Below are 18,570 nucleotides of genomic sequence, written 5' to 3' on the forward strand. Positions count from 1 at the left end.
GGTACATTTATAGAGAGCATTGTTTTTAACAGTAGTCCTTTCCTTAAAGGGGGTAACAATATGCTGACAATTTTAAACATCTGGAATAGCCCATATTTAATATTAAAATTATTGGACCATTTGTTAAATTGCACAGTATAATCTCATCGAAATGTGATTACGATTTTTTTTTTTTTTGTAGTTTTATTTTGAAAGCAGTCAAATGGTAGAAAAGTCAATAGCTGCCGCCAACACAACATTACATTTCTGGGTAAATTCATTTGAATTCTAGCTATTTTCAATAATACTTTTTTTAGAGACAAGAAACATAGAGTTTATGAGATTTTTTTAATAGATAGATATTGGCAAGTAGATATGAGAGTGCAATAGCTAGTCATCCAACGTAAAATACAAATATACAAATAATTTGTTTAGTGAATTTTCCTACTTCAAAATTCTTAAGATGGTAAAGTTTTACAAATTCAATATTTACATTCTGCGATGCTTTGAATTACTAATATATTTTTTTTTGTAATACATACCTGCATTTATTTGGTCTAAAAATGAATATGAATGGTAGATTATTGTTTATATTATTTTAACAGTAACTAAATGTAGTGATATACCTCAAGATGGCCATACAAAATTTTCCATTTAAACTATGACAGCAAAATTTTTAATCAGCGATCTAGAAATGGAGTTGAGAACTCTTTTCCATTGGATACGGGTACATCTCCAATTTATATTACATATATTTTTATATTAAAACAACAGTCAAAATGGATCTATGAATACTGTCCATCTTATAAAAATAGTAGGTACAGGAAAATGTTGGCAGCGAGTAAATCGCTCTAAAGGTAATGATTATGTATTCAATTGGACCCCAAGTGACAAGGGGAATTTTACTCTCAAATCAGTGTTTCAAATTATTCCCACCGTCTGATAACATAGTTTACAGGTCCAAAACGATTAGAGCGATAATGCTTCAAGGTGCCGCATAGCAAAAATATCATTCTAAATATTCATTGGCCTCGGCCTTTACACCTGGTGATCATGAATACTTTGAAAATTATTGAATCTAATTATAATCTGTTCAAACTGACATAATAAATGAACTTAGAGAAATTAACCAATACAGTAATAACTCATTTAATTAAGAAGATTTTGTTAATAGGATATACTTATTAGAAGCAAAAACAACAAAAGGATTAGAGGAATTCAAGCAGACGTAAAAAATACTAATTCCAAACAATCTTCATTCAATGCGTTGACGCACAGTTGAAATAATAGATTTGCACGTTTCGATAGCTGTTTTCCTCAGACGGTTACAAAATGTAAATTGCTCTTCCCTAATCGACATGAGTTCTTCCGAATGGCAAATCACCGATCGACACATCGTAGAAAAACTATAAAAACTGTCCAAAAAACGAAGGTGAAGATTGGCATGGAAAATCTTCAATTAGCTCCTCAGACCATACATCGTGCTGTGAAAGAACCTTTATATACTGAGGGTGCTGTGAAACAAAGTTTGACAACCATTGGTATAGGTTTTTCTGAATAAAAATTACATATTGCGATATAAATTTTTATACCAAGCTATTGTCCACTTGAATTTAAACGGTCCATCACAAACTCGTCCAGTGTCATATTCAAATGCCTTTTAAATTTTGTCATGTCTTCTACCCGAATAATTAACATTTTTCTATCTATTCTATAACATCAGATTGACAGTTATCATTTTTCATTGATCGCATCAGATGTAATACATCATATTATTTCAGGTGACTTTCATAATGAAATAAGTTTTCGTTAAAGAAATTTATTACTGTATTGATATATCTTACTATTAAAAGAACTTGAATTTAACTTCATATTTGCAGGACATTAAAGGACACAGCTATGCTTTATTGAAACACATCTTGTAAATAGGTAATAATATGCTATATGAAATTCCTACTTATAAGCGAGAATATTCTGGTAACCAGAAAGAGTAGATAAAGCCTTACACAAGGGTGGGAAAATATTTTAGTTCTCTATTTTGATATAAGTATAATATTATCTTTAAACTGTAATAGTGATTTGTATTTTCTTTAAATCCTAACGTAAGTTGACTTTTTACAAGTTTACAAATTGTACCTTACTTCAAAAATTTAGAATATCATCCTAATTACAAAGCTGCAAGTGGTTTCCAAATAAATAAAAAAAGTCGGAGATTCAAGTGTTTGAAAAACAACTCTGCACAGAATACAGATAACATTATGAAATTTAATCAAATAACACGACAAATAAAATCTACAGAGAAATTGCAAATAATTTTTCATATTTATCTATAAGTTTTGTAACTTCCATCGATTACAGAAAAGACATTACATAGTTGCTATATTAATCATAAGACCGATTTTCTATAATTTGTATATGGTCAAATAACCTGACCTATGTGAATATATTTAGATTAATTGATTTTATAACTATTTTGAAATATACATATTGTTTATGGTATATAGTCTGATAATAAAGTTTATCTATGCCGGCAGCAGGGAATAATTATTGGTCCGTGACGGCACAATAGGATATTTTGTCATTTAGCTATTCAATAGCGCTGGCTGACTTTAATAAATTACACTATTTTCACACAGATAGTTTCAAATTTGGATTAACAAATTCGACGTACACTCGTAACCGCTTGCAGAGCGTCCAAATAGAAGGACACTGCCTCACCGCCGCTTTAAAAACGTCACGCAAATGTTTCCATCTTATTTCACTATACATTAATAAAAATGCGCTTGGAATTTTTTGTGAGTATTTCTCATATATGGAGGTAACTGTTAAGGCCCTGAATTGCCATAAGGTAAATTTTAACTTACATACGCGTCCCTGACCTCGCAGGTACATAATTACAAAAATGGTTTCTTTGTGGTGAAGATTTCTTTCCATTTTACCAATAATTCGTAATATTAAGTTAACTACTGAGATCCATTCTCATATATACAGTAAAGTTCATTTAATTACACAAGAAAAGCATTTTCACAAAACAAAGATTCGTTACAGAACAATATGTAAACATCAACGGAATGATTCAAGGAAGAGATGTTCGTGTAGTCCGAAATCGCGTACATACGCGATCATCTATCGCACGTTCATAATTTTCAGAGTAATTTTTAAGAAAAAATATCACTTACGGAAGAATAACATTTTGTAAAGGTATTTAACAAATCAATGAACAATCCTAATATTATTATCTACACATGCCCATCCGTTAAATTGAATTGTGCAAAGTAATAAAATGCTACGATACATATTTGGAATGGAAATCTTCTTCACGAACGGCATAAAGCCAGTAACGGCCAGTCGAAGATTTATCTTAATGTACTAGGAGGAAAAATTAATTAATTGACTACGATAATTGTAAATAAATAAATAAACTCTAAAACACAATAGGATTATTCAGAACGAGCGTAGGCGACGAAAAAACTGATCCGCCGACATGTATCGCATTTACCTAGAATATTACAATCTAACTTTACTAAATATATTTGGAGTCACCGATACTGTATTCATATAAGGAGATTTCTTTACGACTAAAGCCGGCGGGTCTCGACTCTCCGCGGAGAAAAAATAATTACAAAAATATTTCAAGGAGAAACCTTCCGATGGCGCCCGGCCGGCGTGTCTCAGAGCTTCGTACGAACTAATAAATTTCTGTCAATATGTTGAAATAAAAACACTATAAAAGAAGTTGTGGCCACTGTATATTGTAATATACAGTTCTGCCAAAAAAAGACTTTGGTCATATCATGAATAAAATATTTCTTCAAATTGAAATATCATCGGCAGAACTGTATTATAAACTTGCAGCAGAATTAATTAATTTATCAAAAGAGGAGCATTCGATCCGTCTGTAATAATAATACTCAACGGAAGTCCTGGTTAACAAAAAATAACTAATACACCCGACAGACGTGCACCCGAATCGCTAACAAGAACAAGAAGCTATGAGAGATAAAAATCTAGAGCATGTCTTGGAGTGCGAAGACGGGGTCATTGTCGAAGGAGTTGAGTAGCTCGAGCGCGATGAGGTTGTTGGAGTCTCCGGGCTGCATGTTCTCCAGGAAGTCCAAGTTGAAGTCGGCCGGCTGGCCCGGGAAGGAACTGGAAGCGTTGGCCGAGTGGTCGGGGGGGAGAGGGGCACCGTTGGGCGGCGGGTGAAGGGTGGGGAAGCTCTGACCGCCGCCCCCCTGATTGCTCATGCTGCCACCGTTCTGATTCTGGTGTAATGAAATACTCTGCGATTGACTCATGTGCACGTTAGACATCTGCAAAAAAATTAGACAACATTTGAAATGGGCATGTCATATTGACTTATTACAGATCGTAGGGGCTACGACTTCTGACAATTTAGTCAACATAAACTTCTCAAGAAATATCCGTTAAAATTAAAGAGCAACTTTACTATTCTGTAAAATGCATTGTGAAAATTATGTGAGAGAGAAGAGAGATGTTCACAAATCGAAAAATTGATGTATTATATGAACGAAACAGGTAAAAAATTTAATTACACCAAGCTGACCTAGCCGCTTAAATGTTAGTCTGCCAAAATCGTTTCATACAAATATTATTATTTCGTAAGAAACAGATAATTACCGATAAAAGTGACGGAGAAATGAACTCTACCTGCATTCTAATAGATGTAAATTTCCAAACTGCATTACAATATTTTTTTCCCAAACACCATCTCATAAAATAAGTCATACATATTGTATGATAATGTATCTACTCAAAAATGAACTCTACCTATATGATTCTCACAGATTTTTGTCAGATGTCTATAAGTAACCTTTTCTAGAAAGTGTAGTCTTTTTTTTGTTCAGATTTATATAGAATGATTATGTATCAAATAGATATATAAATATTTCAAATAGGTACATGTGTTCATATTTTATAAAACGAAGAATGCTATTTCTATCGTTTGGGCTTCCACCGCGTGTTCTTCTTCTTACATTCCTCCACGTTTCAACGTTCATCCCTTTGAATGCCCTCCGCAACGAACCCAAAACGTTGAGAAAAGAAGAACTTCCACGTGGTGGAAGCCCAAAAATCTATTACGATATCAAACAACCGTGAAAGTCTCAAATAATGCTATTTCTGTATTGCAGTGTTGATTTAAGTGGAGACATGGAAAAATATTCACTTGGTGTCTTTTAATGTATTACTACATATGATTTATGAAAGGGGTTTCGTAAAGTTTGTTTGTAAGTAACAGAGCTCACACGGTTGGATAATTGATTTAATAATGATAATAATAAATAGGGTCATCACCTGTCCTTGCCCCTGCATGGAAATGGCTTGGCTCTGTTGGGCCATGAGGTGTTGAGCGAGCTGCTGATGATGCTGCTGTCCGGGTAACAGTTGCTGCTGCTGTTGTTGCTGCTGCTGGGAGCGAAGCAACTGTTGCTGTTGCTGTTGTTGCTGTTGCTGGTGCAATTGTTGCTGCTGTTGCTGTTGCAGCGTTGTCGCCCCCATTGAGAAACCGCCTGCAATACAATCCACTTCTGTCACACACCCAAACGTATTTCTGATTTCTAATGAATTTAAGTTTTGTACTACATATTCCATTTGAGTCGTTTTTTGCGACCCAGGTTTCGCCTTTCGGCATCTTCAGGCACTATGTGCACTCATCAACAGGTAAATACACAATGACAACGATTCTGCCGAACACAAACAGCCTTTTAACTATTAAAGGTATATTATTGCACTTTATATATTATTCGGTTGATATCAAGGCCGTCTATAGTCAGTAGTAATTGCGAGTTCCAATCGTAGTGCTAGTCATTGCTTCACTTCGAATGCATATTTCATTCGTATTAATTAACGTATTACTATTTTTTTTTAAATGAAACAATCATCATTTCCTGCAAACAGTTATTATATAAATTATTTCATTGAAACTATGAACAATAATTACCACTACGATAGAAATTCACAGTTTCCTACAGTAGTCTGACTATAAAGGGCCTTGGATTGCAATTGTGAATTGTTTTTCCCATTGTCAATTATAGAAATGGTGATTTCATGTGTTGGCAGCATTGTTTGGAAATAATGCAAACATCAGATTGTTGTCATTTAAACTAAGACACTGAGCAGAAACATACTTTTGAGGTAAAAAAATGTTTTTTTAAAGTTTAAAGGTCTCTAAATCTATTTTAACTCGAAACTGTTGAGTTTTGGTGGAACGCTGGCGAGATGAAAATGTGTTTATTATCAATGGTTGCTATCACTGACTTTATTTAAATCACACCTGTTGTATCACCTCTTCTCACCTCATATTTTCAGCCCAAATTATCGAACATTACTTACCGATGAAGTATGTTTAAAATTAGTATCGCAACTATACAATTGAATGATGAAAATGAGGTTTTAGGATATGGCTTACCTTGATGCTGAGGATGTTGAGGGAAACCAGACATGTTGGAGGGATGGCGGGCGAAACCAGCCGCCACCACGGCCGCCTGCTGCTGCTGCTGATGCTGTTGCATGGCAAGGTGATGACGCCAATCAGGCGGGTAGCGGCTGCCCCCCACCCCTACCCCTGCCCCCACGCCCACGCCGCCCCCGTATACCACGCCACCCGCTCGCATCATTGGACCTGCAATTAATTAATAATCACATTATAGAGTTTCATTTACTTCAAATCTTCCTCAATTCCACGTACCTACATCACTTATACCCAGCCCCCACTTCACTGCATCAAAATGTAAAAGACCATTTATTAATATTATTTTCCTGATACTGGATAAGGAATGCTAAATAAAACCAGATATTTCACCATATACCACTAAGTAATTCAAAGTTCTTCGGCGGTGATGAAGGTGGAGGAGATAGAAGGTAGTTGTTGCTTGAATATTGAGAGTTTATTGATCGATACAAAAATACAATAATACTTTCATATGACTGTGTGAGATTATAATCGCGAGTAAGTATGTACTGGTGAGATCGATGTGACCAAGAGATTGATTATATTAATGAACTGATAAACTTGATTCGAGTGGAATGACGTTGACTATGTCGAGCGAAGAACTCGTGACAATAGTAGTGATCGCTTGACGGACTCGATGACTGAGTGAGGATTCATGATTGTCCTTCCAATTTATTCAAATGCAGTACATATAATATTACAAGAGATATTGTCGAAATTAACAAATCGTAACAGACCCTACTGATCTAGTTATGATTGAGAAAATGCTGTTGATCATTATCGCTCTGTTTTGTTTTGACAACAAAACATACATATTAAAGTGTGTCACTCATTTAATGCTGAGTGGTATGATTGCAACAGTTCCTACATACATGATGGAAGTAGGTGAATTTGTGTATTTGCAAGAAATAAAATCATTGCGAATACCTAGTAAAAATTAGCAAAATATAATGAAAGGAAGGAATTATAATAACCTGAAGGTGGCATAGGTTGATGCGTCGCTCTCCGGATGTTGGGCTGCGGGAACCTTTGCTGAAGAGGTTGGTGCACTCCGCCCATGGGTCCCTGAGTAGCTTTGTAGTCGGGCGGGGGCGGCCTCAAGTGTCCCTGCCCCTGCCCTTGATGCATGGCCTGCGCCCTCATCATCTGCTGCTGCTGCAGAAGCTTGGCGTGCTGTTCCCGCGTCATCCCCATGGGCCCCATCCCTCCCATGACGTTGACGTTGCCTCCCATGTTGGCTGCCATGTTGGGGTTGGACATTCCCATACCCTGTGAGGCGGGTCCCATCGAATTCCCATTGACGGATGTGGGGACGTTCTGCGGGTTGGGGCCTCCCATGGACGTGGGCTGCTGCCCCATGGGCGATCCCCCGGGGCCCATGGGTGACGAAGCTGCGGCCTGCGCTTGCTGTTGGCGCTGCCGTAACGTTTGTTGGGTGAAATTGATGGTTTGCGATTGGGATACTGTGTAGGTATCGCCACTGCCAGGACCTGAAACAACAAAATAAATCAATTATGAAGTTTACAGACAATAACATATTGCAAAATGAGAAGTTAAAACATACATTAGAACTTAGGTAGGTATCTACTCATTTATGTTGTGAAGTTTGAGATAGTATAGTGACTACTGTAGTCAAAAAACAGTGATAGTTGGATATTACTTAGGTACTTACCTACTGGTGTATGAAAAAAATGAATGTAGATACATACATACCAGTGGCGAGGGGTGTAGGTAAGCTGTAAGATTCGAGATAAATAGTGCACACAAAACTTTGTCGGTAATACTAATTTGTTTTCATTAAACTAAGAATACAATTTGCAGATGATGATGATGCTTAGTTTTCAAAATTCAATTAGACCCTGCCTAAACCAAACCCATAATAGTTTAGGAATGCTATGGGCGATCAGACAAAAATAGTGCACACTTATTCAGTCATACTTATTTATTTTCGTTGAATTAAGAGAACGCATATTACAGATGGTATTTGTTAGTTTTTTAAATTCATTAAAATATTTTTCCATCTATAAATATCTAAACAAATATTTTTTACTATTATCTACTATGGCTTGGATTAGGCGGAGTTTAATTTAATTTTAAAAACTAACAAACACCATCTACACATTGTAGCTTAGTTCAATGAAAACAAATACGTTTGACTGACAAAGTTTAGAATGCACTATTTATGTCGGATCTTAACAGCCTACCTCCACCCTTCGCCACTGATAGGTACCTCATGTAATTTATAATAATATATCACTTAAATTGTCATTATTTTAAAATCACATAAAGTTATTAACATAGATAGGAATACGTATAATTATAATTTTAAGATAAACAATACTAATGAATTATTCACGAAACGTTCAATTGTTTTATGAGCAATTAAGTGCGTACATAATATATTGAAATTTCGATACTGGCAATAATTTATCAACACTACAATTAGATACCCATTCAAAGGACAAATTTTAATACAATTGTGAAAACAGATTATTTTTACTGACGGTTTGTTGTTATTTGTGATCTACGAAAAATATTTGACTGATTATACCAAAATGAATACCTATATAATTAGTTATTTATGGCCCATGGAATTTAATATCGACGATGAAATGGCAATGGGCTGGACATGTCGCACGGCGAGAGGACAACCGCTGGACAAATGCAGCCATAAAGTGGCAGCCAAGGGACACTGAACGACCACGACCACTGGGATGCCTAAATAACCTAACGGATTGAGTAAATCATTATGTTCAACGGATGTACGCGGCAGCAAGAACTAGGGACCGAGAAAATGGGCAGAGCTAGGGGAGGCCTCCATTCAGCAGTGGATCGACCCCGGCTGATGATGATTATATTATCACGATTTGTTGTAAAGCATCATCTGTTGTTTATAGCTGGATGTCTGAAGAGCAGTCACCCAAGACTGCACTATTATAGTGTGCTTTGACTAAGTTTACTTTAGAACAAGTGCCAATGAGAGATAGGAGGAAAATGAAGGCAAAATTAAATATATAATAAAGAACTGATACTGAAGATTTAACTATCAAATTGCTAAATTATTTTAGAGATTCTTACCCGACGGATGATGATGAGGTGATGGTGCCCCCTGATGCTGCGAGGGCGCCTGGCCGAAGTACATGCCCTGGTGGGCAGCCACAGACACATGCGCTCCCTGAAGTTCCCCACTTAGATGCATGTGTTGGCCTGCAGACACCTATAACAATAAAAATAAATTCTTATTATCATGATGTTTTTTTATTCAAATATCATTGTAATGAATTATTACAATAATGACGATTATGCCAAGCACTCATAATGGCAATCCTCTGCTCGCCTATTCAAATAAAATAATAATACACGAAAATATCTGATGTATATTTTAAACAATTTCAATATAAGTTAAATCAACAAAAATAATTTTCTAGTTAGGTATATGAGAGGTTCTATATAAGTTTTCATAATTCTTAAATGTAACTTGAATCAGACAACACAAAATCTACCATTTTTTACTAAATATCAATTTTTTAACAATAATTATCCGATAGTCTTTCTTCAAATTAGTTACCATACGCAGAAAAACCTATATATATCTATTACAAAGTTGACCAATGTCCTTTCATATGCAACTTGCCATATAACCGGACACGAGGATCTATGAAAGTGACTGTAGCAAACTAGACTTAAATGTTAAAATAAATAACTCACTAGACTCAGCTAGGTTGAAAGATTTGATACATCTTATTGAAATTTATTCCTAGTTTCGTTTACAAAGCTATATTAAAATATTGTGGTGCCATCAAGTCACTACCTTCATACTATTATTAGGTGTGTATTATAATTATAAATATTAATTGTGTCGATTATTTGTCTACACGTATATTTTACAATTAAAAGAGAAGTACAATAATATTAACCCTTGATATATATTTCAAGAGTTTAAAAATCATTATCCAGCATAGAAAAAGTTCGGCGATCATTTGAAATAAAATCTGAGACTGATTTAAAAGTCGTGAGCGATGGATACTGTGAGCAAACGCTAGATTTTTACGTGTGAAATGATTATGCATCTACGGAGATAAATCTTTACTAACAATAAGTCCGTCTGTGACTCAAAAATTTTCCTTTTGATCGGCTTTATGACAGTTTGAAAAATAAGTTGATGAAACTGGCACAACTTATGACAAGGTAAGTAGTAAGTACCTACATCTTTGGTAGCAATTAGTAGTTTCATCTCTATATTTCTGAAGTTACATGATAAAATTACTCGAAAGTAACGCACTTGCAACAATTCATCCCGAGCAGGAAAGTGGTCATATAGCATCGGTGGACCGCTGAGGTGCGGGCGCGTGCCTACAGACACAACTGTCGATCGCGCGGACTAACTCGAACTTTCAGTCGAGTGATGAAAGCCACCGACTGGATATTCACATAGATGAAACGGCTCAGAAGAGGGAACGTCTGTTTGTAACCATTTTATTTATAATAGATTTGGAAAAAATCAAACCAGTCTATCTCTACATTCGTTAAGGTATGTGTCTTTTTTGTTCGTTCGAAGTCGCGGGGTATCGCTACTAATTGCGTAAAATCATAGAGACGCTATTTAAAATAAACTTTAAGTTTTAAACTAATAAAAAAATATTATTACCTGTCAACCATAATAATATTACCAGATGACCTTCTTGTAAAATGGATTTCAAAATAATATGACCACTGGTAGGTAGAACGAAAATATTAATCTGTGTATTACTGTGTAACCCAGAGTTATTTATTGACTATGTTACTGAGCTACAATGCGAAATGATAAGTTGAAGTGTCATGGCCGCCGTCGTGGCGCTGCGATCTATGTCTATATTGTAGTTCTCGAAACGGTCACCCTTCACGTTAAACTTGCCGGCACAGTACTACGACATATTGTGAGGGTAGGGTACCATAATAATTATATGTTATTCTAAAGGAAGGCATTTCCTTTGTCGAAGTAAGTATGTACTATTATTTCAAGAACGCGTGTACTTATTGATAATTTTTAGACGTAAACAAATGACCCGAAAGACTAAATAATATAGCTCTCACATCTGAATCCACAAGGAAAAAATATCCCATCACAAAAACCTAAAATAAAAATGAAAAAAATGTCGAATCTGGCTGGTGGAAAAATAGATCCTTTTTCATTTTTGCATATGACAACTCTATGTGAGCATGACGTCATTGTGAAAGGAACGGCATTTAAAAATTCAATCGACAAACCTCACTTCTCGAGAGCTCACCTTTCTTTATCGCATTTAGTTCGAAAGGAGCGAGAGGCGAGGAAGTATAGGCTGCAAGGTGCGAGGGGGGAGAGCGGCCGGCGCAGAATCAATAGCGGCGTCGGCGTCGGCGGAAATTGCCAGGAAAGCGCATGAAAATTAACGGGCCGCCTGATCATGTCATTTCCCGCGACAGATGGAGCACAAATCGAATGGCGGGAAAAACATTTATTCGAACAATGGGCACAGAAAGCCAATCTTGGTCGCCCGTTACAAACACCTACCTAAGTAGGTACATACACAAATGAGTGATTTTACGAACTTTACGTGCGTTTTGTAACAGTTTAATGTTCAGTAATAACATTAAAATTTATACTAGAAAATAACGTCCGAGTCTCAGCATATAATTCAAAGTTTTATAAAACTAATTTATATAAATATTATCAAAATCGCGACGTCAGTCGGAACGTGTAAAATAATACAATGTACCTACCTACCTAAGTATGTATAAACTTACAACATAAACACAACATAAATGATATTTCAGCCATTCGATGTGTCACATTATCGTTTCTTATCAAACCAAAATGTGGTTGATTACATACAGAGTGATTTTAGTACGAGATAATCAATATTACAATATTAATAATATAATTGTATGTCGCTATAAAATGGAATTTTACCACAATATGCAGAAATAGTTTCCTAATTAATAGGTAAACAACAGTTTATTTAACTCACGCAATTAAATTTAACAGTGAGTACAATAACTATACGTGTGATACCTACGTATATTATTTTTATATAGGTGTCTTCAATGTGCACCTGTTTATTGTTTTAAATAAAGAATTTCGAATATTACTGTTTGACAAATTTGATGGAATTCGAGGTTTTGGTGTGATTAAATTGATAGGCCATAGAAAAAATATATTTCATACATTGACTCATTGAAAGACGTTGATATGTATAATATCGCGGCCTGTTTTACGTTTTGTTATACTGCACGTATGACGTAGTTATTTGCATTTTTGTATTTTTAATCTATATAATGATGGTTCAATGTACAGCAACACTTGTTTTACACTTGTAACAAACGCTTTTACTTACATACTACAAATCAATCTACAATGCAAAATGGTTTCCAATTTAATAGTCTTATAATAATAGTAAACATTTTTACACATTCACTTAAGATAATATATTATTTTGTAATCCCAAGTCTCTATAAAAAAGGTATTTTTCAAGGCTATACTTCAGCTGAGGCATGGTCTAAAAGGATCGTGACAACGCGACGCGCAGATTGTGCAAACGATGCGTGACGAACAAAACATAATTTGTCATAAAAATTCAACATGCGTCCATTTAATGTTATGTTTATTGTTATATTAGTAATAATAATAATATATTCATTGACATGTTTTCTTTTTCAAGTAAATGCGTAACGTTTTTAGTCATCTTTACACGATTTAAGAACATATTCCTCCGACGCCATCACAAAACAAATTGACGTGCTCACAGCTCGACTATCGCTCTCCGATTGGCAACGAGTGCGAAATTACGTCCCACCTATTGTTGAAAATTATTTGCCGTTTCACTGATGTATGCTCTTAAGGTTTTACATAATTATCGTCAAGTCAATGATGATTGAAAACGCAAAGATGTGATGACAATAACATCACACATTTTTCACAGTTTAGCTTCTGTATATTATTTTCAGAGATATAGGTACATATTACATACTTACATTATTTTATATTTTTAAATCCCGCACTTCAAAAACTAAACCCAACATATAATGCTACTTCGGCACATTGCAACTTGCAATGCAGATACAATACAAGCGATTCGTTTAATTTCGATTAGTTCTTAAATAAACAAGATTACAATATTATTAGAGTCGATACACGCATATTCCCTGTGGTAGCCTCATCTCTCCCGTGCAAGGCGCAGTTTACAAGAGAGTGATAAGAATCCGCCCTCGGGATAAGAGAGAAAAGGCGGCGGATGGCGACCTCCTGCGGGAGGAAAGCGGGGGTGCGGAGACCTGGAGCGATGACCCGAACCCCGCCTGATTTTCAAACGGAAAACCCCATATTATTACGATACAATTTAATCTGGGTATCTGGTCAATATCGGTACAACGGAAATAAGAAGTGATAAGAAAGCAGATAATGTCGCAGTAATCATCAAATATGTATATGTAATGAGATGACAACATACTCGTACTCTTTCCGTTATCAATCGAACAGTCAATGCCGAAATGTATTGAATTACTATTATTCATTATTTATTTAAAATAATGAAAAGATATATCTATCTAACGTTCATTGACAAAAATGTGTGACGAACAATAAATAATATATTTTTTTTGTAACTTCAGATAAAAAATAGGTACTTACCTAATGAAATACTTGAAATACTACCAAACAAATACATAAATAAGGAGTGTCTCGTTTTAAAATGATTTCTTTACCTATAAGAAGATAATAGGTATAATATCAATTTGCATAATTTCTTTATAATTTGCAGTGGCGTATTATCTAATTTGATACGCGGAGTCAGGTAAGCTAATAATAAGTGTTTGCCAGACTAAAATATGTGTAAGTACGTACTACTGACTGACTAATAATTATATTAATAAGGTTGCACTGTCTTTGTTGCTAGGTCACATTTTTTGCAATGAACAAAATGCATGAATTACAATACCTAATTACATGAACGAAATATAATCGTGCCACAGCGGTCGAATTGCATTGCAACGTGAAAATGTCGAATTTTCGTTCACTAATATTATTATAATTTATAATGTTCATCATAGTTAATAATATTACGTTAAAAATCAGCCAGATCGGCTTTCAAGATATACCTACCTCATATAACTTTAATATCGTGTAAAATTTACTACAGTTGAATAAAAATTATAATTTTACACCGAAATTCTACAAACAAGTATCTATAACTATAAAGGTTTTTTTCAATAGTTCTATAGTTAATACATTTTTTTGTGATTGCAACATTGGTTGTGGGAAAACTATGTAATGTAATAAAGTTTGCAAATTTAAGTAAGTAGACATTTTTTGGTATGTAGGTTGGTACATTTTCTTCAGCCATTTATCTTAAATATAAAGTCAGAAAAGAAAAATAATATATAAATAAGGATATCAAATCTTCACGATACTATTACCCCAATTAAATGAATATTTTCCATTTTTCTCAATTTTTAACTATTTTTTTTTTAATTTTCTCAGTAAAATCTTTCCAAATATCACCAAACTGTTGTCTAGCATATCTATAAATAATATATTGTGTGATTGTTTCTTATTAAAAAAAGTGTCAAAAAGTTTAAAGTCATCTCAATACAATAGTTAATGTAAAACGGCTCTTTTCTCCATAACTTAAGGGGGGACATGCTCGTCGAAGGTCAAAATTGAGTTTTTATTGTATTTTCAAACCATGATTCTGGACACTCCTTAAACGTTGTATATAATCTATTTATATAATTTTGAAGCCTTATTATCCTTTATAGTTATTTTAAACATTTGATGACTGCAAAAATTATTTTTGTTACATAAAATAGTATTCTTTTAAACCTCTCGCTCTAATGTTTTAGAATATCGTCATATTTCAGTACATAACTGTGCAGTGGTGTTAAGATTTTTTACATTTATTAATTTTTAAACGCATTTATAAAACCATTAGTATAATTTATTACGAGATAATTTTTCTAAAATGTTCACGATAAAAAATTATATTGATAATCTCTGTGATCCCAAATTTGACAAGAATTAGGCATTATATTATTCAAAAAATCGGCAAGATTAACACATTTGAAGATGATTCTAAAGATACTTATTATAAGCTATGTCTTTGACCATTCAAGTATGATAAACATCTTATGAATGATTGCTGTATAATAATTATTGACCTAAGAATAAGGTAGTGTTTTTTTTAAATACGCGATTTCTTTTGTCATTCCCCAGTGATTAAGCTACAACATACGGCCGTAGCCATAAATTGACAAACTATAATTAAAGTAGGGAGTAAAATGATATTGACGCGCGTGTTTGAACATGTACCGTTTAAAAAAAATAAAAAAAAATTCGGTTAGGTACATGTTCAAACACGCGCGTTAACATAATTTTACTCACTACTTTAATTATAGTTTGTCAATTTATGGCTACGGCCGTATGTTGTAGCTTAATCACTGGGGAATGACAAAAGAAATGGCGTATTTAAAAAAAACACTACCTTATTCTTAGGTCAATAATTATTATAAAGCAATCATTATTCATAAGATGTTTATCATACTTGAATGGTCAAAGACATAGCTTATAATAAGTATCTTTAGAATCATCTTCAAATGTGTTAATCTTGCCGATTTTTTGAATAATATAATGCCTAATTCTTGTCAAATTTGGGATCACAGAGATTATCAATATAATTTTTTATCGTGAATATTTTACAAAAATTATCTCGTAATAAATTATACTAATATTTTCATAAATGCGTTTAAAAATTAATAAATGTAAAAAATCTTAACACCACTGCACAGTTATGTACCGAAATATGACTATATTCTAAAACATTAGAGCGAGAGGTTTACAAGAATACTATTTTATGTAACAAAAATACTTTATGCAGTCATCAAATGTTTAAAATAACTATACAGGATAATAAGGCTTCAAAATTATATAAATAGATTATCTACAACGTTTAAGGAGTGTCCAGGATCATGATTTGAAAATACAATAAAAACTCAATTTTGACCTTCGACGAGCATGTACCCCCTTAAGAATTAAGGCACACATCCGCGTAGAGATCGTTTACCTAAATACCATATAAATAAATGTCATTTGCAGATATTTCTAACGGCAAAAATGGTACCAATCAGGTTAGGTATTATAAATATTGTAAGTTCAACATATCGAAGCACGGAGGACAAGAGTGCACCGCGTTCGCAAGTGCTCTTCAGCATAAATGTCTCAGATGAGCAACCATTCAACGGAAAAATAGATAAATAATTGTACAATCATTAACTTACAAACACAAACGATTTGCGATAGAAAAAAAATAATAAAATTAAAAAGATATTTCATGTTTATTTCTACAACTGGTGGAAACAAACACCATGGCATTAAATTTATGTCATTGATTTTGTTTCCAACTTCGCCGGGAGACTACACGATATTATCTCCTTGCATGTGGAACTGTAGGGATTATCGCTAAGGGACCCATTCACTACTACCATTAAACCTAATTGGCAAATAGTACAGAAAACGCCGAATGTATATATATTTAAATATACTGTAAATTGTATAGTTAAAATCTCTATAGTTAAAACTCTTAATATACGGAGGTCGTGTTACCTTACGTTACGATGGATTAATCGCGATGAAAAAAATAGGGGTAAAACTTTAATCTCAATCATTTTTTTCGCACTTCGGAAGAGGTGGAGAAAATACGTTGAATTAACCTTCGTATTTATAGAGAAATGCTAAGTGGTCCACTATTGTTATTAAATTTTTGCTGTCACCGTAACCTGTACACGCTCAACATATTGTGTACCTAGTGAAATTTTATGATAATTGTAATTTTTAACATTTCTCACGAACCTTCATAGTCCGAAGTTAGACATATTTACAAGAATTGTTTGTTAGATATTCGCCGATTAAAGGAGAAATGCACAAACCTCTTATCCACGGTTAGTTAGGCATGAGGATAGTGATGGAATAAAAAAAATATTGGTTTCATTGCGAGAAACATAGAAGTTCTCATGATACTCTCTCATGACATTCACTCCTGCAATTAGCATTAATGCAGCATCAGATATAACCAAAGTGTTTTATTGATAAAACGTTGAGGTTGGCCATCGTACAGGCCTGTGTCCGGCGGCTAACATTACAGCAAGTCCCTCGCCTACCGTTCAGCGGGAGTCAGGAGTTGAACGACTGACGAGCGGGGCGAAGGCGAAGGGCCAGTCCTGCCGGCCGGCACGCTCCGCGCCGCGGACGAGCTCTCAGCTCGCTCTATCGACGCGGCGACGCGCTGTGTGCCCTGCGGCGTAACGTCACGCGAGCCATTGTCCACTCATTCTTCTGCCGGACGACGCTAAGCTACCTTCACAATGACTTCATACTTTAATGATCCTATTATGTCATTATGAGAATAGACGAAAATTCGTCAAAAATTAACCCGAAGGCAATTTTTGCATCTAACGAATCATTTTAATCCGGAGACATAGGTAACTGTGGACTATTTATTGCTGACAAAATTTCCCAACAACATTGATTTCGATGTTTAATAATATGTAGCTAATAAAATTGCACCGCAGGCGATTTTTATTACTGAAAAAAAACGAAACCAACTTTTTATCAGAAGTTCGAAGTTATGATTTTTCTAATTGTTGGTTATCCAGTTCTAATTGGTAGAAAGTATCGCGGAAAAAGATATTCTACCATGAGTCTAGACATATTATTCTTTAATTCAATGGGTTTTTAAGCAATCATTATTGTATATATTATGTACATTTAACCCCACAATTGAAAATTGATTAAAACGGTGTACCATATTTAAATGAAAACTAGTCCAGATAATTGTTAGCCAGTGGGTCTCAATACGTGACATGTGGGGCTGCAAGTTGTGCACCAATATTTTCTATAATAGTGACAGTGACAGTTTTTTCATGGAAAATACAATTGGCCGGAGATATCGTAGTTTGAGGCAAAAGCAGAAGTTTCTGGCTCATGAAAAAGCAGTTTTATCCACATATTCATTGGATTTTCAACATAAAATTTAACTACCTAGTGTAATAATACCAATTAACGTGTACAATATTTGAAAGTAATGAATATGAAATGATTGCTAATTCGCAAT

The 18,570-nt window shown here is 34.4% G+C and overlaps 1 protein-coding gene across 2 annotated transcripts in view; it reads right to left on the reverse strand.

Moving 5' to 3' along the window:
* Positions 1-2,774: 2,774 nt before the first annotated feature.
* The window catches only part of mam (neurogenic protein mastermind), a 170,086-nt gene continuing 154,290 nt past the window's right edge, over positions 2,775-18,570 (reverse strand). For both annotated transcript variants that reach the window (XM_085959208.1, XM_085959207.1), the window contains exons 4-8: positions 9,530-9,668; positions 7,426-7,941; positions 6,410-6,622; positions 5,296-5,510; positions 2,775-4,292 (exon numbers count right to left, since the gene is read on the reverse strand). In XM_085959208.1, coding sequence (XP_085815334.1) covers positions 3,987-4,292; positions 5,296-5,510; positions 6,410-6,622; positions 7,426-7,941; positions 9,530-9,668 — 1,389 coding nt within the window. In that variant the 3' untranslated portion in view covers positions 2,775-3,986. The remainder of the gene's footprint in view (positions 4,293-5,295; positions 5,511-6,409; positions 6,623-7,425; positions 7,942-9,529; positions 9,669-18,570) is intronic.

Source organism: Rhyacophila brunnea, unplaced genomic scaffold (assembly GCF_057557595.1).
Source record: "Rhyacophila brunnea isolate RB1 unplaced genomic scaffold, BYU_Rbru_1.0 scaffold_8, whole genome shotgun sequence".
Taxonomy (NCBI): domain Eukaryota; kingdom Metazoa; phylum Arthropoda; class Insecta; order Trichoptera; family Rhyacophilidae; genus Rhyacophila; species Rhyacophila brunnea.